Below are 24,788 nucleotides of genomic sequence, written 5' to 3'. Positions count from 1 at the left end.
AGAAATATTCATGTGAGGATTAAACAGTTTAGAAGCAGAAATGAACAATACTTTTTAAAATGTTTATTTATTTATATTTTGAAAGAGGGCGGGGGAGGGGCAGAGAGAGAGGGACAGAAAGAATTCCAAGCAGGCTCTGTGCTGTCTGTACAGAGCCTGATGCAGGGTTTCATCTCAGGAACCGTGAGATCAAGACCTGAGCTGAAATCAAGAGTAGGCGCTTAACCGACTAAGCCACCCAGGTGCCCCTGAACAGTACTTTTTAAAGCATGAGTGGCTGGGGGTGCCTGGGTGGCTAAGTGGTCTAAGCGTCAGACTTTGGCTCAGGTTATGATCTTGCTGTCCATGGGTTTGAGCCCCACGTCAGCTCTGTGCTGACAGCTCAGAGCCTGGAGCCTACTTGGGATTCGGTCTCTCCCTCTCTCTCTCTGCCCCTCTCTTGCTCATGCTCTGTCTCTCAAAAATAAACCTAAAAATTTTTTTAATAAAATAAATAAATAAATAAATAAAGCTGAGTGGGTATACATTTTAGTAATAGGTTTAATAAAAAGTTACTACTTTTTTCTGGTCATAAAATTTTACACAGTCTTGAAGAAAAACAGTATGAATATATGTGATTTTGTTTTCCTTGTGTAAATGGATCAGTACAGCTGATCCTTGAACAATACAGGTCTGAACTGCACAGGTTCACTCATGCACAGATTTTTCTAGTAAGTACAGTACTATAAATGTATTTTCTCTTCCTTATGATATTCTTAACAGCATTTTCTTTTCTCTAGCTTATTATATTGTAAAAATACAGTATGTAACACATATACAAATATGTGTTAATCAACTGTTTTTGTCATTGGTAAGGCTTCTGGTCAACAGTAGTCTACTAGTAGTTAAGTATGGGGGGAGTCAAAAGTTAATTGCAGATTTCTGACTACACAGGGGGTCAATGCCACTAACCTCCATGCTTTTCAAGCGTCAGTAGTATGAGAAAATGTGTTTGTGTTTTTGCTTTTTCCTTCTTTTTTTCTTTTAAACAGTTTGACATAGACAAAGAGGCTGGGGAAAGGCAGATTTACCACCGGTATTGCATGGAGCGAGCCTCTGTCCATTGTGCTCATGTGTTCACCACAGTATCTGAAATAACAGCAATAGAGGCAGAACATATGCTGAAGAGAAAGCCTGGTAATTATTATCTCTGAGTTTGTCAAAAATCTTTCAGTCCTAAATGACATTGAAGTATAAAAAATTTGTTTAAAACAAAGAAAAATCCATAAAATAATAGAGGAAAAATTGCATTCACTATTACCACCCAGATCTTTACATATATTTTAATTCTCAATTTCAGTAGCTTTGTAATAAAATGAACACTAAGCTATATCTACAACATAGTAGTGTTCAATCTGTGCTTGTTGAATGAATGAGCTATGCTTGAAATAGGCCTATGTCCTAGGGTTGTCACAGTGACTTGGTGGGTGTAAGCAAGTTAACTTTTTTATTTTAAGGAAATAAAAGTTCAGAAAATATCAGAAATTTGTGTGAGATTATGTCAGTCCTACATCTTATGACATTGCCCCATCAGTCCTGTTTAGTAGAAACATACTGTTTTACTTCTCCCAAGACCTAGAAAGCTTTTCTGGGAACTATCTCCAGATCCATCCAGAGGTTGCAATGCCAAGAGGCATGTTCATAAAACATAACTCTAGGTGCTTGGGTGGCTCAGTAGGTTAAGTGTCCGACTATTGCTTTTGACTTAGGTCATGATCTCATGGTTGTGAGATCAAGCCCCTCTCTGAGCTGACAGTTTGGAGCTTGCTTGGGAGTGTCTCTCTCTCTCTCTCTCTCTCTCTCTCTCTCTCTCTCTCTGTCCCTCCCCTGGTTGTGCGCTCTCTCCCTCTTTCTCAAAATAAATAAATAAACTTTAAAAAAATGTGACTCTATCACCTGGCCACAGCAGATTGGTCCAGAGGCAGATACCCAACATAAACCAGGCCAATCAGAATACTCCCATAGAGGGAGTCTAAACAGATGAGTCTGTATGAATGCACTCTTGTATAACAGAAATGTCAGCTTTGAGGGGCATCTGGGTGGCTCAGTTGGTTGAGCGCCCAACTCTTGATTTTGGCTCAGGTCATGATCTCACAGTTGGTGAGATGGAGACCCACTGTCAGCACAGAGCCTGCTTGGGATTCACTCTCTCCCTCTTTCTCTGCCCCTCCCCCACTCCCTCTCTCTGCCTCAAAATACAATAAATAAACATTAAAAAAAAAGAAATGTCAGCTTTGAAGCTGTTGGCAGTACCCATTTTTCTTCTATGTTGTATGGGATGCAAAGAAGGCTAACCTACAGTGAAGTACAATGAAAAGAAGAAACAGACTCTAGATTCTCCACAGTGATTTAAACTAATGGTTTAAACCAATTCCTGAAGCCCAGAGAAACCCTTGCCATGAGACACTAGCATCCTGTGAATAAATTCCTCATTATTATAGATAAACCAGGGTTAGGACCTATTCACACAGTGTTAGCACTGGGTCTGTTACTTGCGACCAAACAGTCCTAATTAATATATCCTCTTTCTTTAATCCCTGTGATCTTGTCTCTGGTTGTCTTTCTTCCAAATATAGGTTGTTGAATGTCTAGAGGAAGTATTTCAAGGTGCCAGATAATTAAAAAAAAAAGAATCCAAGAAATTTGAATCATGGCAGAATAAAGAGCCTATTCCTCTTTTGTCTTTCCAAGTATTCTCCAGCATTCAGTTGGATTATCACTGTCATGTCCCTTACAGAAACGTACTCCATCACCACGCTATTTCTTTCTTGCATATTTCCTGTTTCTTGCATACAGTATCTTTTTCTGAGCTTACAAAAATACTTGTGGGGTTTTTTTCCTGTTTTAAAATAAAACTTTCTCTTAAAGCTACTATCCTATCTGCACAATCTCATCCTTATATAGCTTTGTGAAACAATGAAAAAAAATTCCAGAGGAAATAGAGTCATAATAAGGAGATATTCATATACATTTTGGGCTTCTATATCTTTTTGGACAATACAGCTGACCACCACAGTGGATAAAGGCATAGACCTCAGAGCCAGGCTGCCTTGTTTTTAAATCCTACCTCTGTTACTTTGTAGTTACTTTGATCTTGGCCAAATAACCTCTCAACAGGCCAGTTTCTTCATCTGTAAAATGAGGATAGCAAAATAACTTATACTTCCTGTGGTTTGACAAAAATTAAATTAATATTTATCAAATATACTAGAGTCTAGCACAAGGTAAGCACTATATAATGTTATGGAAAGATAAATACATTATAAGGGAGGATTGTCTACTATCCAGATCACTCTATACATTTTATCCAGGAATTATTCACGAGGGCTTTTACTAGAAACCTTGGCAACCTAAAATCCACTCTGCTGTGGGGAGGTATGCAAAGGAGTATAGCATTTGCCCAATTACTTAGTAAAAACTCATAAGAACCATGAGTTGTTTATACGAGAAATGACCAAGAAGCCTGAGTTGATTTTGTGGAACCATTTCAAAAGGGAGTTTGTTGGGGCACCTGGGTGGCTCGGTGGGTTAAGCATCTGACTTTGGCTCAGGTCACGATCTTGCGGTTCCAGCAGTTTGAGCCTGCATCAGACTCTGTGCTGACAGGTCAGAGCCTGGAGCCTGCTTCAGATTCTGTGTTTCCCTCTCTCTCTCAGCCCCGCCCCCACTCACGCTTTTTATCTCTCTCTCTTTCTCTCTCTCAAAAATAAACAAACATTAAAAAAAAAAACTTAAGGTAGTTTGTTAACTGTAAAATATCCTTCAAAAATAATGGCATATTTATAATTTTAACTCAAATCTCAAATCTAGCAAAAATCTCCAATGCCATATGTTAAATTTTTTTGACATAGCTTTTTTTTATCTCATTTGTTTTTACTGCTACTAAATGCAACAACCCATGTATTCAAGTCAGTAGGTAGCTCTAATTTTGTACTCCGAGTAGTCTCTATCTTTCTTGTCACAGACTAGTATTCTGGAAAACAAAAATGTCTTCCTGCTTGAGTAAAATCTTCTGGGAATTAGAAATAAAGGCTTGCCTTTCCAGTTTTCCAAGTGGACAGAACATTTCCCACATGGTCAAAATAAGTTGCTAAGAGGTAGTTCAGTGTACAAAATGATTAAAGACACAACACGTGGAGGCAGAATGCATGGATTCTACTCCTACTGACACTTGTGTTCTCGGACAGATTCCTTAACAACTCTGTACCTCCATTTCTGTCTCTGAAAATGCAGATAAGAACACCTACTCCATTGGTTTTTGCAAGGATTAAATGAATTACATTTTAAAGTGTTTAGAACAGTGCCTGGTGCATAGTAAGCAATCAATAAAGGAAAATTATACTAATCATTATTAGTGCTTTTAATTAGATGTTTCATTGTACTAGTTAATATTGTTTTGGTAACACACTCCTGATTTCCTATATCAACAATTTATTGTGAAGTGTTACAAATTTTTAGTTCTATGCTAGAAACTAGAAATGTTAATAGACATCTAATTTTATATATTTAAGCACACTATTTTTCTACAATGGTACCCCTCCCAAGAGAAGATATTTATGGTGACCTTATTTTTGCTTTTCCAGATGTAGTTACTCCAAATGGCTTGAGTGTTAAGAAATTTTCAGCAGTACATGAGTTTCAAAATCTACATGCCACGTACAAGGCCAGGATCCAAGATTTTGTTCGAGGTCATTTCTATGGGTATGCTTTTCTTTATTAAAAAAAAAAAAAAAGCACGGGGGCACCTGGGTGGCTCAGTCAGTTGGGTGTCTGACTTCGGCTCAGGTCATGGATGGATTCGAGCCCTGTGTCAGGCTCTGTGCTGACAGTATGGAGCCTGGAGCCTGCTTGAGATTCTTGTTTCACTCTCTCTCTCTCTCTCTGACCCTCCCCACTCACCCTCTGTCTCTCTCTCAAAAATAAATGAACATTTAAAATTTTTTTTTTAAAATAGCACATGTTTTAGGGACCTATGACATAGAGAAAACAAGATTGTTATAGTAAATGTTTACCTTTCTCAGTCCCATTAAATTTTAACAGAATTCATTTGTACATTTTGTTGCTGTTGTCTTATTTTATTTGAAACTGTTTTGTTTTGTTTTAGTCATCTGGACTTTGACCTTGAAAAGACTTTGTTCCTTTTCATTGCTGGGAGATACGAGTTTTCAAACAAAGGAGCTGACATCTTCCTAGAAGCCTTATCCAGGTTAAATTTCCTGCTGAGGGTAAGAACATCCTAGGTGGTACACCATGTACTACTTTTATAACAGGACTTCCTTCTGTGAGAAGTAAAGAACTTTCTGGTGTCTTAGGATGTTTTCAAGAGAATACATGATTTTGATTACTTAAAATGACAACCTTATTCTAAAAATGACTCTGGTCTTTCAATTTGCTTATTGGGATTGCTACATTGTTCACTTGTATATTTACCTGATCAGATACTTTTTAAAGAGAGCCACAAGCTTATGGTGTTATGTTTTAAGATGACATTGTAACATTCCTTCTCCTGTCCCAAGAGTTAATCGATTGGAAGATAAATATGAGGAAATCAAGCAAACGCAGAACAAAATTTGCAATTTTTAAAACCAAAAAAGTCTTTAATGGAAGATGTGGCTTTGTATATGACACCAATAGGCTTCCTAATATTGAACTTGCTATTAGAACTCGTTATCTCATCCGATTGCCATCTTCCCCCAACCTAAGAAGGCCTTCAGAGGAACATGTACCATGCACAGCTGGCAACCAAGCCTTTGCTCTCTGTACAACTGGACAGACACACACAAATGCTTTTCCTCTCCCTGCTCATCTGCCATGCCTCCCCCTGAGATTAAGAGTCTTGAATTGTGAAACTAGGAGATGTCCCACTAACAGGGACACATGAAGGAGGGGAAAGGAGCCTCCCACTTCAATGTGGAATCATTTTTTTTTTTTTTTTTTTTTTGCTCAGGAAGGTGAGACTTAATATAGGTTCCCAGTTAATCCAGCAATAAAACTTGTGCCAGTAGAAGCAGCTATACAAAATGGTATCATGTAAAAGCTAGTGATAAAAGTTACTGGCTTATATTCTAATTCTATCATGTAGAAATATAGAATAAATAAGAGTACGCTATAGGTGATGGGTGTAGAATTTCAATCTTACTGAGATACCAAGACAATCTAAACTTTACTGAGCTCTGAACCACTGTCCAGTTAATTTTTTTTCTTGAACATAGATTTGTTTTTGCCTTAGAGCAGATATTGTACTAAGTATCCTAAAAGATTTCCTGATACCACATTAATAAGGAAGTAATACAATAATAAAGACCAGATGGATTTTTCTAGAATAGGCTGGAATAATCTTATTCCATAATATTCCTAGTATGTATCTATTCAACAAGCTTTATAGATGGAGTCAAGGCTATATCAAACATATATCATGTTTAGGGACATTATTAATCAATTTATCTATACATTTATTTAACAGTCACTTTAAATATATATATATACACACATATATATGTGTGTATAATAAATAAATATATATTTAATATTTTATTGTCAGGTTAGCTAACATACAGTGTATACATTGTAGTCTTGGCTTCAGGAATAGATTCCCATGATTCATCACTTACATACAACACCCAGTGCTCATCCCAACAAGGGCCCTTCTCAATACCTATCACCTGTTTTCCCTGCCCCCCCCAATCCCCCACCCCCATCAACCCTCAGTTTATTGTCTGTATTTAAGAGTCTCTTATGGTTTGCCTCCCTCTCTGTTTGTAACTTATTTTTCCTTCCCTTCCCCTATGGTCTTCTGTTAAGTTTCTCAAATTCCACATATGACTAAAACATATGATATCCATCTTTTTCTGACTGACTTATTTCACTTAGCATAATACTCTCCAATTCCATCAGCATTGTTGCAAATGGCAAGATTTCATTCCTTTTCACTGCTGAGTAGTATTCCATTGTGTGTGTGTGTGTGTGTGTGTGTGTGTGTGTGTGTATACATATATATATGCCACATCTTCCTTATACATTCATCACTTGATGAATTTGGGCTCTTTCCATTATTTGGCTATTGATAGCACTGCTATAAACATTGGGGTACATGTACCCCTACAAATCAGCACTCCTGTATCCTTTTGATAAATTCCTAGAAGTGCTATTGCTGTGCCGTAGGGTAATTTTATTTTTAATTTTTTGAGGAAACTCCACACTATTTTCCAGAGTGGCTGCATAAATGTGTGTGTGTGTGTGTGTGTGTGTGTGTGTGTGTTTAATGTTTATTTATTTATTTTGAGAGACAGAAAGAGAGAGTGCAAGCAGGGGAGGGGCAGAGAGAGGGAATCCCAAGCAGGCTCTGCATTGTCAATGTAGAGCCCAATGCGGGGCTTGAAGTCATGAACTCCAAGATCATGACCCCAGCCAAAATCAAGAGTGGGACACTTAACCGACTAGGCCCCCAGGTGCTCCTAATAGTCACTTTACTTTTAAGTGTGAAGAAAAAGCCAGTTGCTATTTTAGACATCAAAAATAATTATAATACTTGGAGAAATTGAAAGAAAGCATTCTTTCAGATAGTACATTTATTCTTCTCTAATACAGTGGCTATTCCTGGAGTGAGTTTCCTATTCTATGACTTCTGTAGATTTTTTTTTAATATTTATTTATTTTTGAGAGAGAGACAGACAGAGCACAAGCTGGAGAGGGGTAGAGAAAGATGGAGACACAGAATCACAGAATTCGAAACAGGCTCCAGGCTCTGAGCTGTCAGCACAGAGCCTGGTGCAGGGCACAAGCATGAGATCATGACCTGAGCTGAAGTCGGATGCTTAACCAACTGAGCCACCCAGGTGCCCCTCCTATGACTTTTTTTAACCCCAGAAAAGCACTGTAATTATCAATAGCAGTTGCTCTATATTTTAGCTGATTAATGAAAATATTTTATGTGTGAATATTCAAATTGTTAGTAAATCTTGACTGAAAGCCCAAATAAAATAATATTTCGGAGTCAGCTTCAGGAAAGTGGGTATAATTTCTCTGTCAATCATAAATAAATATTCCTTTTATCTAAAGATAATGTAAAACACTATTTTTTTTTTTAAGTTTAAGGTCCATCTGTTGATGTTTTCTTTTATCTGTGGTAGTTGACTGGTTGTGTTTCCTAATCCCTCATTAGATGCATAAAAGTGACGTCACAGTGGTGGTGTTTTTCATTATGCCTGCCAAGACAAACAATTTCAATGTGGAAACCCTGAAAGGCCAGGCAGTGCGGAAACAACTATGGTAATCTCATGTCCTATAAATGTTCTCAAGCAATAAGTGTAGAGATTTTTTTAACATGCATAATTTCTGATACATCTTTTTGGACTGTTGTGTTTTTTTTCCCCTTAATATTATTATAGCACAAATGCTACTCACTTCTCACTAGGCTATTATGTCAGATTATGGAATGCCTATTGGACTATGTTACTGTAAAAGCTTTGGAATGAACCACTGTGGAAGGATAAAACCTCTGTAGAAATCTTTACTATTTTTTTAGACTTTTTTTTTAACATTTATTTATTTTTGAGACACAGACAGAAACAGAGCATGAGCAAAAGAGGGGCAGACAGAGAGGGAGACACAGAATCCGAAGCAGGCTCCAGGCCCTGAGCTGTCAGCACAGAGCCCAATGCAGGGCTTGAACCCATGAACTGTTATATCATGATCTGAGCTGAGGTTGGACACTCAACCGAGCCACCCAGGAGGCCCTAGAAATCTTTAAAGATGGGTTGAACTTAAAAAAAAAAAAAAAAAAAAATTCTTGTGAAAATTTAAAAATGAATGCCGAAGAGATTAGTATAATGACACCCTACATGCCCATAGCCCAGATTCAACAATTATCACAGAATTTCCCCATCTTGTTACATCTGTACTTCCAGCCACACCCCCTCCCTGCTCTCGCCTGAAGCAAAAAAATGTGAAGCTCTGTGGGCCGCTCAGTGCTGTTCTGCTGCCTCAGCTCTGGAGGTTTTAATTCAACTAGACTGGCAACCAGGAAAAACAATAGAAGAGCTTGTACCAAAGGACCTGTAATTTCAAAAAATACACTGACAAAAACATCAGCATGGCCATAGCAAAAAAAGATTACAAATTGTGACACTGTTTAAATTATAAATCTTTCAATTTATACAGGGACATTGCACATTCTGTGAAGGAAAAATTTGGAAAGAAACTCTATGATGCATTATTAAGGTAGGTGCTGGGAATCCTGACCACTTCAAACATTTTAGGGCTCCACTGTTCAAATTTAACAATTTACACTATAATGTGTTTCCTTTGTTCCAATATAAAGGAATTAGTAGACTTTGAATATGTATTATGTCATGTGAACAGGTTTTGTTTTCTCTTTCATCTGGCAAATAGTTATAAACAAGATGTACAAATGAGAACATATTTACATAAGTAAATAGGTTCTAATTCAATGGAAGTCTCATTAAGGATTATATGTCAATGTGAAATGGAGGGAGATTTCAAAAGATGTTTGAGTCAAAAAATACATTGACTTTATATATTAAATACTTATATTTACTCACATATTAAAATATTTATTAACATTAAGTAATGTTAATTAATCTATATTTACTTTATGAATGATAAACATTAAATACATAATGAAATAAATTAAATATATAAATTTATAAAATAAAATCTAAATAATCAAATCAAATTAAAATGTATTATAAAATAATAATATATATAAAATATATGGATTTTATTACAATATGAAGAGAAAGCTGTGTTATCTTCTGATCGATGGTGGCAGGCATGAATCATTTCCTTTTACCAGTAAAAATATTAACTCATAGATGGACAGTTATGGCCACTTTGGAACATGATACTCAAGACTAGGCTAAATATGATGAAAATGTCCTTTTCATGGTCAACATTAATGTTTAAAAATTTTCATTTTCTTTTATGCTATCAAAATTGTTCTTTTATTTTTCTTCATGCTTTAGGAATTTGTCTATAAGCTTCATCAGGAAACCATATGTTTTTATATTTATATTTATATAAAACTATGTTTTATATTTACTTTTGAAGTGCTTGGAACAGAGTCCGACACATAGGAAACATTGAATTAGTGCCAGTTATTTTTATTTTTGTTATTAACATGGTTTTCCTCACAGAGGAGAAATTCCTGACATGAACAATATTTTGGATCGAGATGATGTAACAGTTATGAAAAGAGCCATCTTTTCAACTCAGGTAACAAGGACAAGAGTGCCCATCACTTCCCGAGATTGTTAAAATCAATTTAGATCAATATTTGAATTTATTGGAATGGGCTAGTTTGGGAAATGTTTAAGTGTAAGAGCTAGAAAAGTCATTTTTTTTTTCAACGTTTATTTTTTATTTTTGGGACATAGACAGACAGAGCATGAACGGGGGAGGGGCAGAGAGAGAGGGAGACACAGAATCGGAAACAGGCTCCAGGCTCCGAGCCATCAGCCCAGAGCCTGACGCGGGGCTCGAACTCACGGACCGCGAGATCGTGACCTGGCTGAAGTCGGACGCTTAACCGACTGCGCCACCCAGGCGCCCCGAAAAGTCATTTTTTATGCATTCACCTAAATAACAACTTTGCTTGTTTTATGGGTGCTTTTCAGGGCTCTTTTGAACATTTTCATGGAATGTATCTTGTATCCACTTAAAAAACTTGTTTGGAATGAATATATCTGTTTGAAAAACTGTATATATTGCAATGACGATAAAATCATCCCTAAAATTTTCAAAAAGCAGAGCATTTTGAGTCATGATAGAGAAACGGTGACTGTTTCTCAGTTGAGTGAACTTATTGCAAAAAATGGAAGCTAGGTGTCACATCTTGTCACAGTAGTGAGGCATCAGGAACCATCAGAGGTCAGCCCTGCTAGGAAGGATCCAGGAAAGGCATTCATCTTGAGTCAAGATTTCAGGACACCTTCATTCTAAATAAATCCTGAAAGTAGTCAAGAAGTCTAGGCCTTTCACATAGTGGCTGCAGGTGAAAAACAAAGGTATCATAATATCTGAAGGAAGTTCTTCAACCCATTATCCTCCTCTGAAACACACACAAAACTTAGTCATCATCATTACTGTCATTTCAGCAGACTGAAGGCTGATGATGTGTTGCCAATGACCTATTGTTGAAATTAGTCACACTCATTCTTTCCACAACTGACATTTTCTTTCCTCTATGACTTCAGCGACAGTCTTTGCCTCCAGTGACCACTCACAACATGATTGATGACTCCACTGATCCCATCCTCAGCACCATTAGACGGATCGGACTTTTCAACAACCGCACAGACAGAGTCAAGGTACAACTAATTGTTTACATAGGGCATTTCAAAATGACATAGAATATATTTTTGAGAGTTTATTAGAAGCCTCTCGTGTTTGTTTTGACACCTATCAGAACTATTTCAGATGATATTTCTTTAAAAAAATTTTTTTTCATTTCATTTCATTTATTTTTGAGAGAGAGAGAGAGAGCATGAGCAGGGGAGGGGCAGAGAGAGAGGGAGACAGAATCTGAAACAGGCTCCAGGCTCTGAGCTGTCAGCCCAGAGCCTGGCAAAGGGCTCGAATTAGGGAACAGGGAGACCATGACCCGAGCTGAAGCTGGATGCTTAACCAACTGAGCCACCCAGGCACCCCTCAGATAATATTTCTAAAAAAATAATTGTATTTCCTGTCTTGGGTGATTAAAATATAATGACTGTTTTAGTATCATTCTTAACGTTGTACAAGACTGGCAGTAAGAATGAGGAAATTGCCTCATTTTTAATGATACAAATATAATATAAGAATTACTTTAATTAGTGAATCTCTGAGATGAGCATGACTTTTCTTTGTTTCTTCCTGATAAAGTTCAACTTTAAAGGGATAATACGAGAAGCTTCTGGTTTCAGAGAGTGTGGCTAATGATATTTTTATAGAATTTTCTATAGACCAAGTCATTCTTTTTGACCGTTGAGTTTCTACAATGATTAAGCACAGTGTTCATTGCGTGAATAAGACCTGGTTTCTGCCACCGTGGAGCTTAGTCTATAGGACGTTTACCGAGGGCCAAATATGTTCCAGGTACAGTGCTTGGTGCAGGGCACAATGGTGAACATGTAAACGATAGTTGCTGATCCCTACTCAACCCATTCACCAGTATTCCAGATGAAGTTGTCATAAGCTTTTACCAATCTTTTCAAAGGTCTCACTTTTTCTTCTTTCTTTCACCTTATCAGGCGAACAGAGAATTCAATGAGATCTAAATTCCTTCAGTACCCCTCAAATATAAATCTTGACCTATTATTATTTCTTTTCCTTTAGGTTCTGAGGGTGTTCTGGGACCTCATTCCCCTGTTAGTCCTCCCTTATGCTCCAGGTTTACTAGCTCCTTCCCTTGCTGTCATTCCTTAAATATTCTCACATTAATAAGCAAACAAGCTTTGCCTTAACCTGGTCTCCTCTTGATGTTTTTAAATGTTTCTGTCTTTTCCACACTTCTCTGCAAAATTTCTTGGAAAAAAAAATAGTCCATTCATATATTCATTCCTCATCTTGCATTCACTCCTTGGTACAAGCATGAGTGGGTGTGGCAGAGGGAGACAAGTTAAGGACGCCCCACCAAGTACAGCTGAGAGATGATAAGGGCCCTTTACAAAGGCCATGCCGGAAGTGCTGGAGAGAACGGAACAATGGTAGTTGCCTACAGAAAAGATCATACTTAGTGACCCATGGTCATTGGGAAGGAAAAAGAGGGTGAAGGCAAGGATGATAGCTTCATTATTTAATCAATACTTTCTAAAATCTAAGGAAAGGCATTATCAGAAGCTTGCTTGAGGGTCAGGTCACATCATGAATTGAGTTCTGTTTTTGAGAGACTGAGTCTGAGTTACATGTGAGCTATTCAAGTAGAGATGTTTTGTGTGTACTTAGAAAACAGAGTCTGGGTTTAGAAGGGAGCTATCAGTGCAGGGGCAGTAGAGGATACCGGGGAATGCCAAACCTGCTGTGCTGGAAGACCAGCTTGAGTGAGCAGAGAAAAGTGTTGTCCCAAGAAAACTTCAAGATTTAAGAGATAGAGGAAAAGTCCGTGGAAGAAAGGAGCAAGAGTTAGAAGAGGAAAAGTATCTCAGAAATTAAGTCAGGAGGAATTTTCATGATAGTAGATAGTAACAGCTCATAGTGCAGAATTAAATGATAGAAGCTGTTTATAAAATATCCCATGCGGTGTTACCCATCCAATTTAAACACATTCTGCACACACACACACACACACACACACACACACACACACACACTCATGCAAAATATGTGCTATAGAATTATGGGTGACTTATTTTTTCATTTGTGTTTCTGCATTTCCAAAATTTTTACCTGTAGCACACATCACATAATAGGTAGGCTACAAATTTTTCCCTGAAAATGCAGGGATGTATCTCCCAAGGGTACACCATCCTTTACGTTTTTCAGCACGATTGGATCTGCAGAAACATACCTTACTTCAGAGTGTATCAGCACTAATTTGACCTCGTTTTCATGTAATTAGACTGGTCCTTCTCAAGTTCCCCCCCCCCCACCTTAAAAAGGAAATAGTGGCAGAAGGAAAACTTACACATTTCTTTTCAGCTTTACAGAACTTTGTATGTCACACTTATATTTAAATCTGTGGTTCTTCCCCTGAGGACTTGTTGGGTGCCTGGCACATGATATGTATAGTAAATACAGATGGCACAGGAAGCATGGAACCATGGCTGTGGTTCATGCTTCCTTTGCTCTTGGGAAGACTGAGCCTGGAAGGTCTCTTGAAATTAAGAGCTCTGAACAAAGTATGCTTTGCTGACCTGTGTTGTTGTTTTTTTAAGTATGGTAGAAGTGAAGCAATATCTCAGGAATGGACAAGTACATATTTCTTAAGTATGTCAAATGCTTTCCTAACTCTGTGTCTTTGTTTTTGTTATTCTCTCTTTCTCAAGTGCCCTAACTTCAGCCGCTCTAACAATTCCTTTGGGATCCAACCTAGAAGTCATCTCTTCCTTTATTTGTTCTTAACATGCATTCATCTACTCCAAATAGAACAATTGCCTCCTTATGTGCATCCTCAAGATGATTTCTATCTACTGCAAATTAGGAATCATCACACTGAACTATTTGTATTTTTAAAATATTTATGTCCATTCCTCCAGTGAGACTGGGAGTTCTTTGAGGCAGCGATTATGTCTCATATGAATTTTCTCAGTTTTCATTCTCTGAGAGGCAGACACCAAGACAGGATTAGATATGGAAACACTTGTTGGTGAAAATGCCTGTGAAGGATAAAGAGGTTGAAGGCAAAGGCAGGCAGGGAGGGGTAGTCAGGTGGAGAGAGCGGGGAGGAAGGATGAGGAGTAAAGACCCACAGACTGCAGCCCAGTTCTAAAAATTGCTCAACCTTTTTTTTTTTTTTTTTACAGAAAGGAAAGTCAAATGTCATTAACAAAAACTAGAATTAATAAAAATTCACAAATAAATGAAAAATATGCACACATGGCAGCACTATGTAGTGACTCATGAGGGGGAAAAACAGACCATTAACATGGCAGGTCAGTTAGGGGAAGGAAACACACACGCACGCACTCACACACACAGAGGCACATGCACTCCTGTGCCCACACACAAAAATAGTTTTCAACAGTACAATCTATAGCTAACACAGATTCAGAATTATTTTACAGTGCTTCCTTTCTTAATACAAAAGATGCCCATGTGAGGTGTGTGTGCGCACACACGCGTGTGTGATTGTGGTTTACTGTTGACTTATTTAAAATATGATAAGTGTTACTACATATGTCTTTTCCCTGTATCTAAACCTTTCCTTTATGTTTTACTTTGACATGTTTTGTTCACCTACCAGTTTCAGGTTGGTAGGCAGATGGGTGCCTTGCGACAATTTTAATAGGGATTCCTATTCACAGTAGGGATTTTTCCAAACAAATGTCACCCATTTAAAAAGTCATTGGTTGGGCAGAAATGAGTTGGCCCTTGTCCCCACCTCTACCAAGTCTATAGGCTAAGAGCAACTGCTGTAGTTTCTCCACAGGGGAGGCAGTTGGGGCTGTCAATCAAGATCCCTTGTCTGGCTTTAATCTCTGCCACTTAATCAGTTTGTAAAATGACATAATGGACTTCAGTCTTCTCATTTGTGAAATGGTGGTCAAATAAACCCACACTCACAGAACTGTTGTGAGGATTAAATAAATGATGGATGTTGCCTTTAATGCAGTACCTGGTGCATAATAATGCAGTATAAATGTTAGCTTTTATCTGTACTTAGCCCCATACTAGCAAATCCTGGTACTCAATGACTCTTAGAAAAGAGGTGTAAACAGTTTGATGAGAGTAGAGAATGGAGGACTTATCTTTGCCTGGAGGACTTGATAACGTTTTATAAAATGGATGACCTGTGAGCTAGATCTTGATTGAGGAGCCAGCGGGAGTTTATCTTGCCGGTATCAGTTGATCATGAAGATAACAGGCAGAGGAAGTAGATGAAGAGGCCCAGAGATATAAAAGCACATGGCTTATGTAGAGTGAATGGGGAAGGAAGTTTGTCTCATACAAATTATGTTTATACAGTTACACTCATGAATCTTTTGAGACATTCATTGATTATTATCATAAAGCAAACACTGACACAAGAAATAAAAGAATAACTCCTTCATAACAATATATACTCAAAGCACTGAGATGGATCTGGGTCAATTCAGAATCAGGCATTTTATTTTATGAATGGTATCCTTTAAAAGCTTAACACTAACCTTAAAAGCTTAACTAATGTAAGTGCATATTTGATCACCTGAATATTTATAGAACTCTATGGAGTGATTCTTAACCCTCAGAGTGGAATGATGAGCTCTCCATATGACTGTGGCCATTTGATTCAGGAAGTGTTGCAGATTATTTTGAATTTGAATTTATCATCAGTTCTGTCTCGGCAGTGTGTGTAGCGGGGAAACCCCACAGTGCAGATTCCAGGTCTTGACCCTGTGCCACCACTCAGTGAAAGTAAATTAACTTCCTGGGATCTTGATTCCCTCACAGGATAAATATGGTCAGGCAACGTTTTGGCTTTTATTTGTTTTTTCCCTTCTGATCCAAGGCCTGCTGTGAGCCAGGTTCTCTGCTAGGGGCTTTTGTACACAGGATCTCATTTAATCCTCCCTATGACCTTGGGCTGACCTCAAACGTCCTTTCCTCTGCCCTGGGCCCTTGTAATTGGCTGTTTAGGGCCCACAGCAGCTGTTCTCTTATTTTAGTTGTGCTGTCATTCTGTTTGGCTGGAAACAAAACGAATGAGCCATGATGTTTTCATGTTCCAAAATGGTCTTTGGAGAGTACAAATTTTCCTAGGCTTCCAAATGCCAAAGTAGACACAATGAGTTTTGAATCCCTGTTTGCTGATATTGGCCAGGAGTACAGTGGGCTGCCCATTTGATGACTGCCTGGACACAGTCAGTATCTGTGTTTTTGTTGCTTTTCCTACTGCAGTATTTTGCACATGATAGGAACTCGGGTCTTGCTTTATGGAGGAAAACATTTTACCTATTTTTACTTTGCTATTTGTGTCAATTTTGGATGTTTTACCATTTTATTTTTTAAGTTTAACCTATCTCCTGTTTATGGATCTCCTGCAATATAACTAATGTATATAATTTATTTCTAATGTTTATAATTTATTTCTAAAATTAGGGTAATATCGGGTGCCTGGGTGGCTCAGTCGGTTAAGTGTCCGACTATTGATTTCGGCTCAGGTCATGATCTCACGGTTCATGAGTTTGAGCACCACACTGGGCTCCACTCTGACAGTGCAGAGCCTGCTTGGGATTCTCTCCTTCTGCCCCTCTCCCACTCGTTCTCGCTCCCCCACCCGCCCCTTTCTCTCAAAATAAATAAATAAATAAACTTTAAAATAAAATAAAATAAAATAAAATAAAATAAAATAAAATAAGGGTAATGAGAATGTCATGATTCTGCTAGGATTAAGTGAAGTGATACATGAAAACATTATTTATAATATAGAACATATTATATAACTGTTATTGTTCTTATATATCTAAATTAGGGTTTTTCTTGAAAGTAATCTCTTTGGGGGCGCCTGGGTGGCGCAGTCGGTTAAGCGTCCGACTTCAGCCAGGTCACGATCTCGCGGTCTGTGAGTTCAAGCCCCGCGTCAGGCTCTGGGCTGATGGCTCAGAGCCTGGAGCCTGTTTCTGATTCTGTGTCTCCCTCTCTCTCTGCCCCTCCCCCGTTCATGCTCTGTCTCTCTCTGTCCCAAAAAAAATAAAATAAAAACGTTGAAAAAAAAATTAAAAAAAAAAAAAAAGAAAGTAATCTCTTTGGAAAAATATAGAAAAATTTATCTTTGGAAAAATATATACTTATTCTTTTATTATATTATGTATATATGTATGTATATTATGTATATATGCAATATAAACAATATATATTTATATGTACATTATAATATATACACATTATAAGCATATATATTATAAGCATATATATAAGCATATATATGTTATATATTATATTATGTGTTTATATATGTTTGCATATGATGTATATGATGTATATATACACAATATAAATACTATAATATATAGTATATGAATTATATATATATATAATTATAATCCCAATACTTTAAAATCAGATTTTATTTTCTAAACTTTTTTTCTTTTTTTTAAAGTTTATTTACTTATTTTAAAAGAGAGAGAAAGAGCACAAGTTGGGGAGGGGCAGAGAGAGAGAGAATCCCAAGCAGGCTCTGCACTGTCAGCTTGGAGCCAGATATGTGATTCAAACTCATGAACTGTGAGATCATGACCTGAGTTGAAGTCAAGAGTCGGACACTCAACCAGCTGAGCCACCCAGGTGCCCTCAGATTCTATTTATTTTTAATAACTACTTAACTATGGGGAGAAACTAACAAATTACCTAATAATGATTCAAGAAAAACGTTAATAAATAGGAGAAATAGCAGAGTTCTTTCATCCAAGTGACCAGTTAACTAGCTTTTCTATTCATAGCTTTCTAATGATAGCCATTGTCTCCCTTGTCCCTGCATTTGCATAACATTACAGGCAGTACAGTCCCAGTAGGGGCTCATACCAGCCCACGAGAGCCAATTGCTAAATTTTCAGAAATTTTGTGAGCCAGTTAAAAACAGATATTTTAAAAAATTAAATTATATCAACTGGGGCCTGGGTGGCTCAGTCGGTTGAGCGTCTGACTTTGGCTCAGGTCATGATCTCACTGCCCATGAGTTCAGGCCCCGTGTCGGACTCTGTGCTGACAGCTCTGAGCCTGGAGCCTGCTTCAGATTCCGTGTCTCCCTCTCTCTCTGCCCCTCCCCCACTCATGCTCTGTCTTTCTCTCTCTCTCTCTCTCTCAAAAATAAATAAATATCAAAAAATAAAATTTAAAAAAATTTTACTTAAAAAATATTAATCAAAAACTTAAATTATATCAACTTAAAATATAAATCAATTATATTAAAATGAAAGGTAATGCTCAAAAAACATCACATACTTATTGTTTATTACATTCTATGATTACCTATGCACTTGAAGTTATTTATGGCTATTGTGCCCACATGGTGGAAATATTCTATAAGGACGTGCTACTGCCCTTCCTATTTCTGGTTCAGTGACATCACACTGATAACTTGGAACTGGCCATGGTGGGAGTCTCTAGAGAGTGAAGACAGTGAATGCTACCCATCATGGCTTGATTAATTGGGTCTTGATTGTCTAGACTTAAAGGGATACAGTATTAACAATGCAGATAAAGCTTACAAGGGTTGTGTTTAGGAGCACCTGCGTGGCTCAGTTGGTTAAGCAACCGACTTAGGCTCAGGTCATGGTCTCACGGTTCATGGGTTCAAGCCCCACATCGGGCTCTGTGCTGACAGCCTGGAGCCTGCTTCCCATTTTATTTCTCCCTCCCTCTCTGCCCTTCCCCCACTCATGCTGTGTCTCTCTCTCTCTCTCTCTCTGTCATAAATAAATAAACTTAAAAATTAAAAAAAAAAAAAAGGGGGGGTGTGTCTATGGTTGTTACACAAAATTGTGAGTGGCACAAAAACATGAGGAGATATTTTTCCAGTATTCAAAGGCTAATGTCCAACTCAGGGAAGAAGTCACTCATGTCACCAATGAACCTATGAAGTTCTGACATTTATCTCACGTCAGAACTACTACGTTCAGGCATTGAAACCATGTACTAGTTCTGAATACAAGATTTTGGCCAAAGTCAACAAAAGCATTTGGGAGTATTTAATCATCTAGAATTTATAATAAGGAGTACATTACATATATATTTAATAGACTATTCTTTAGATAAGTTTTAGGTTCACAGCAAAGTTGAGCAGAAAGTACAGAAAGCTCCCATGTACTCCTTCCCTGGGAACATATGTAGCCTTCCCCACTATCAGTATCTCCAACCACAATGGTATATCTGTTACAATTGGTGAACCTATATTGACACATTATTACCTACCAAGATCCATAGTTTACATTGTTTGTACCTTCTGTGAGTTTTGATAAATGTATGACATGTATCCATCATTACAAAATCATACAGAATAGTTTCACTGTCCTAAAAATCTTCTGTGCTCTGCCTATTCAACCCTGCCCCCATTTGAGCACTGATCTTTTTATTGTCTCCATAGTTTTGCCTTTTCCAGAATGTCATATAGTTGGATTCATACAATATTTAACCTTTTCAGATTGGCTTTTTTTTCACTTAGTAATATACATTTTTTTTTTCCATGTACATTTTTCTTCATTGCTTGCTAGCTCATTTCTTTTTAGTGCTGAAAAATATTCCATTGTCTGGATGTACTGCAGTTTATTTATTCACTCACCTATTAAAGGATATTTTAACGGCTTCCATGTTTTATCAATTATGAATAAAGCTGATACAAACATCTGTGTGTAGGTTTTTGTGTGTACATTTTTTTTATTATTTGGAAATTGTATGCTATACATCTTTTATATCAGTAAAATGTGTAGTAAATTTATGTACAAATATATACTTATATTTTGATTTTTCATTCTTAAACATTTACCTGGACACCACTGCTTTAAAAGACCATGGTAAACACTTTGGACTTTACTCTGAGTGAAATGGGAAGCCACTGAAGGATTTTGAGCAGAGGAGGGGTTGGCATTTTTAAAGGTTCCCTCTAGTCGTTGTACTGAGTAGACACCTTGCCAGAATAGAAACAGGGAGATGGATTAGGAGGTGATTACCTTGAGGTGAGTGAGGATTGTGATTTGGGTGAAGGCTTCTAGTCTGATCTAATTTAGATTAGATTCCTAGTATCTCTGTCTCTTAGCTCTGTTACTCTGGGCTAACTCATGCCTGGGGCAATGGAGAATGGCCTATTACATAGCTCTCCTCTTTCCTGCCTGAGGTAGGAGCAATTGAGAAATAAGACAACAGTCAGCCACTAGAAAACAAAATAAAATCTTTATTGTTGGGATGCCTGGTTCGCTCAGTCGGTAGAGCATGTGATTCTTGATCTCAGGGTTGTAAGTTTGAGCCCCATGTTGGGTGTAGAGATTACTTGGAAATAAAGTCTTAAAACAATACCCTTATTGTCAACGAAATCTGGGTTGAAGGATGTAGTTCAGCATGAGAACAAAAACGGGCACATTTTTCCTCCAATCTAGGCCTTGGAACCTGAGGGAAAGTAGGTCCACAGACTAGATACACAGAATGGAGAGAGAGAGAAATGCACCCACACTTTTTTCTTTTTCTTTTTACTTCTCTCTCTCTCTCTCTCCCTGAATCTAGAACACAAGGATTCTACAGTATCAGAATACCAAACGGTAGATTTTTTGCTTTAATTTCTTCTATTCTTTTTTTCTCATTAGAATTTTCCCTTTTTTAGGTGATTTTGCACCCAGAGTTCCTATCCTCCACCAGCCCCTTATTACCCATGGATTATGAAGAGTTTGTTCGAGGTTGTCATCTAGGAGTTTTTCCTTCATACTATGAACCATGGGGTTATACTCCAGGTATATGGCTTGTATAGATTGGGGAATGTTTTAAATTTTATTAATATTTTATGCATATAGATATAATATTCAAAGCTGATATGTAACTCCACTAAGGTTAAATTATAATAATACATTATATTACAAAGAAAAAGAATGTTTTATAAAGATTACATGTTATTGAGTTATCTCTACCAGTCCCAACTATCCATGTGAAGGAGAAATTGACTACAAGTAAATTTAATATGAAAAACAATGGTCCAGCAAAAGTAGTCTCTAAAACTTATTTCAAAGTGGGTTTTTTAAAAATTAACGGATGTATTTAATTTTTAATAGGGAACACATTCACATAGTTAAATAAATAATATAAGAAGGTGTACAGTGAAAAGTTTTCTTCATACCCTTGTCATTCAAAAAAGAGGTACTTTTAAGATAAAATGCCAATTCAGTGGTAGGTATTATGACCAGTGACATCCTTCCATTCAGGCCCTTTTACCTCTTCATCCTCCTTTTGTTCTTTTCTCTCTAGTGGTGGATTCTTGGATCCACTATCTGTTTTCCATTTTTGTCCCTTATGAGCATGGTTGTCATTGGTATCAAGAGCACTCAATTTATATTTGTACAGAAATGCCTATTAAAAAGGAAACAAGTACTTTACATATATGACAATGGAAAGAATGTAACACTAACTTTTCCTTCTCACATTGGCAATCAGAGATTTTCCTTTTTATTTAAATATAATTTCATTTAGAATTTTAAAAGAAAAGGTTCAGAAAATGTTTTTACAAATAATTAATACATTTTGCTTTCTGATCTCAATGTCATCATTGCCCAACTGAGAGGCGGCAGCAGTCAAGGTTAGGGAGATCATAGGTTGAATTATGTAGAGGAAGAATTTTTCTAATCTTTGTATTCTGATCCCAGAATTTCAATATAGATTTTAAAATTCTATATAGGGGATACCTGGGTGGCACAGTCAGTTAAGTGTACAACTTTGGCTCAGGTCATGATCTTGCGGTTCGTGAGTTCAAGCCACACATCCGGCTCCCTGCTGTCACTACAAAGCCCACTTTGGATCCTCTGTCTCCCTCTCTCTCTGCCCCTCCCCCACTCATTCTCTCTCTCTGTCTCTCTTTCTCTCTCAAATAGACATCTAGAAGAAAAAAGAATAAAATTCTATATAAATAGGATCTTACTTTACAACAAGAGCAACATGAAGTCTCTGCATCTTTTGACATAAGGCCCTATTCTATCATTTTAAGTTCCACCAAGAATAATTTGCCAGCAGCTGTAAAAACATGAAAACTTTTGGGGGAAAATAGATAAAGGATTATCTCCTCCTGAAATATGGCACAGAAAAGCTATTGATCTAACTCCTCCAGCTATCACTCTTGTAGTTCTAAAAATTGTTATGGGTATCAGTTCACTTTTGTAAAGATGATATCTCCTTATGAAATGCCCACATGTCATCTTAAATTGTTTATAATAGAGTGTCTATCCTTTAAGATACATGAAATGAACATTTTACTGGTGGACTTCACATTTTGTTATTGACTTTTGTTCCTTTTATTTCTAGGAAGTAACATACTTTATTATCAAGGAAGTTTCAAAAATAAAGAAGCACAAAATCAAAGCATGAGTGACTGAGGGATATGGGAAGTCATTTATGTTGGGTAAAGAGCATGTTCTATAAATTACAGAGGACTTTCCACCAAATGTCATTTTATAGGACAAAGATAAACTTAACCCAAATGATAGAGGAGATACATCTAGTGTTTTAAGATAAAGGCCACCAAAGGTGTTATAAAAGATAAGTAGATAGGAAAAGAAGGTTGAGAAATACTCCATAGTGAATGAGTCATTCTCTGTTTTGAATTACCCAAAGAAAGTTGGCCACCCTTCACCTAACCTATAGTTACAGGAATAACAATATCTTTTCTGTGGTATAAGTTTGGTGTTAGCATGTTAGATAACTCTATTTGTTTTAGAATAACTTTTTATCTGATACTAAGTTTAACATACTCCAGAAAGTATTCATTTAAGTCTGTGTTTTGTGTTTTGAGAAAATCTAGTGAATATTAGCACATGCTCCATTAAATTCATTCAATGAACATATACTAAGGTTATGGGTACCTGGTATTTCAATACATGTGTGTTAATGAGTATTTAATAAAAATAAGGTTCAGTGAACTTGTGTGGAATTGTAGGCAAAATTCCTTATACATATATGCATAAGAATTTTTCTGGGAAGGAAGTCCAGGTTTGCATTAGATTCTTGTATGAGTCAATAATCCCTGTCTCATTTTCTCCTCCACCAATCCCTCTCCACCAAATTAGGAAACCACATCTCTCTAGAGGAAATACTTGCAGAGCAGAAGAGAAGGAAGGCCACTGTCTAAATTGTATTACTTCTTGAATAGTGGGGAAATCTTTTTTTTTTAACCCCAAACTACCAGTCAACCAAGAGTAATTCCATAAACAAATGTAAATTCCTTGTTAAAAATGAAGACATCCTTGTGAGCAGTAACATTTCTTTTTCTAAAAACGTTTATTTATTCATTTTGAGAGAGAGAGAAAGAGAGGGTGTCTGCTAGCGGGGGAGGGACAGGGAGAGAGAGTTGTCAGTGCAGACCCTGACATGGGCCTCTGTCCCAGGAACTGTGAGATCATATCCTGAGGCGCTCAACTGACTGAGCCACCCAGGCACCCTGAGAAGTAATACTTCTTTAAAAACAAACAAGAAAACCAAAACCAAACCAAACCAAAACAAAAACCATATCTGCTATTTTATGAAAAACAGGTTTTGACTAGAAGGTGAGAGAGGACTAGGTTCAGTGACCACTTGGAAAAGGGGAGGGATCTGTGGCATGGCAGATTAATTTGATAGGAGGAGGTGCTCATGTCCAAAGTCTATTTACTGACACCACAAACTCACCACTTAACTTTGAGACATGGCTTAGAATGGAGCAAAAAACAAAACCAGCTGGAATGAGAGAGGCAGTATAGAGTAGCAGTTCCAAACAAGAGCCCTGGAGCTAGGTGCCTGCCTTCAAATCCCAGCTCTACCCCATTCCCTGGCTTTATGACATTGGGCAAATTATTTAACCTCAATTTCTTCATCTGTAAGATGGAGTTAATGACAGTCTCACTTCACATGGTTGTTGAGAAGATTAAATGAGTTAATACATGTAAAGAGCTCAGTACTGTGCCTGGTACAAAATAAACATCACTATTACTAGGCAGACTTGGGCTTTTGCCCCCTCTGCGTGCATTAGAGGATATAGGGACTGGTCTGAAGCCAAACGTTTGTCTATTTCCCCGGCAGCTGAATGTACGGTGATGGGTATCCCCAGTGTGACAACCAACCTGTCCGGCTTTGGCTGTTTCATGCAGGAGCACGTGGCTGATCCTACTGCCTACGGTGGGTGAGGTTTTTCATCATTCACCCAACACAGGGAGAAGTGACTCTAGCCAAACAAAGCACAGGGTCTTTATGGAGCCTAACTCTAAAGCTACCCTGATGATTAAAGTAATGTTTATACTTCTTGTTTAATTAAAAGTAGATTTAATTATGTGGTTCACAGAAAACATAAAAATGCTGTTAATATTAAATATATGGTCCAAAAGACAAACCATAAAAGGCATGCTAAACTTGGACAAGTCTGGGCCTTTTATCTTTTTATTTTCTGAACTGGTTTG

General features: G+C 37.3%; 1 protein-coding gene across 2 annotated transcripts in view; it reads left to right on the top strand.

The window, feature by feature from the left end:
- The window catches only part of GYS2 (glycogen synthase 2), a 50,535-nt gene that overhangs the window by 20,490 nt on the left and 5,257 nt on the right, over positions 1–24,788 (top strand). For both annotated transcript variants that reach the window (XM_019834666.2, XM_003988486.5), the window contains exons 5-13: positions 1,032–1,176; positions 4,623–4,740; positions 5,144–5,264; positions 8,201–8,307; positions 9,199–9,258; positions 10,194–10,272; positions 11,253–11,366; positions 20,984–21,110; positions 24,415–24,510. In XM_019834666.2, coding sequence (XP_019690225.1) covers positions 1,032–1,176; positions 4,623–4,740; positions 5,144–5,264; positions 8,201–8,307; positions 9,199–9,258; positions 10,194–10,272; positions 11,253–11,366; positions 20,984–21,110; positions 24,415–24,510 — 967 coding nt within the window. The remainder of the gene's footprint in view (positions 1–1,031; positions 1,177–4,622; positions 4,741–5,143; positions 5,265–8,200; positions 8,308–9,198; positions 9,259–10,193; positions 10,273–11,252; positions 11,367–20,983; positions 21,111–24,414; positions 24,511–24,788) is intronic.

Source organism: Felis catus, chromosome B4 (genome assembly GCF_018350175.1).
Source record: "Felis catus isolate Fca126 chromosome B4, F.catus_Fca126_mat1.0, whole genome shotgun sequence".
Lineage (NCBI taxonomy): Eukaryota > Metazoa > Chordata > Mammalia > Carnivora > Felidae > Felis > Felis catus.
This window is presented reverse-complemented; position numbering and strand designations above follow the sequence as displayed.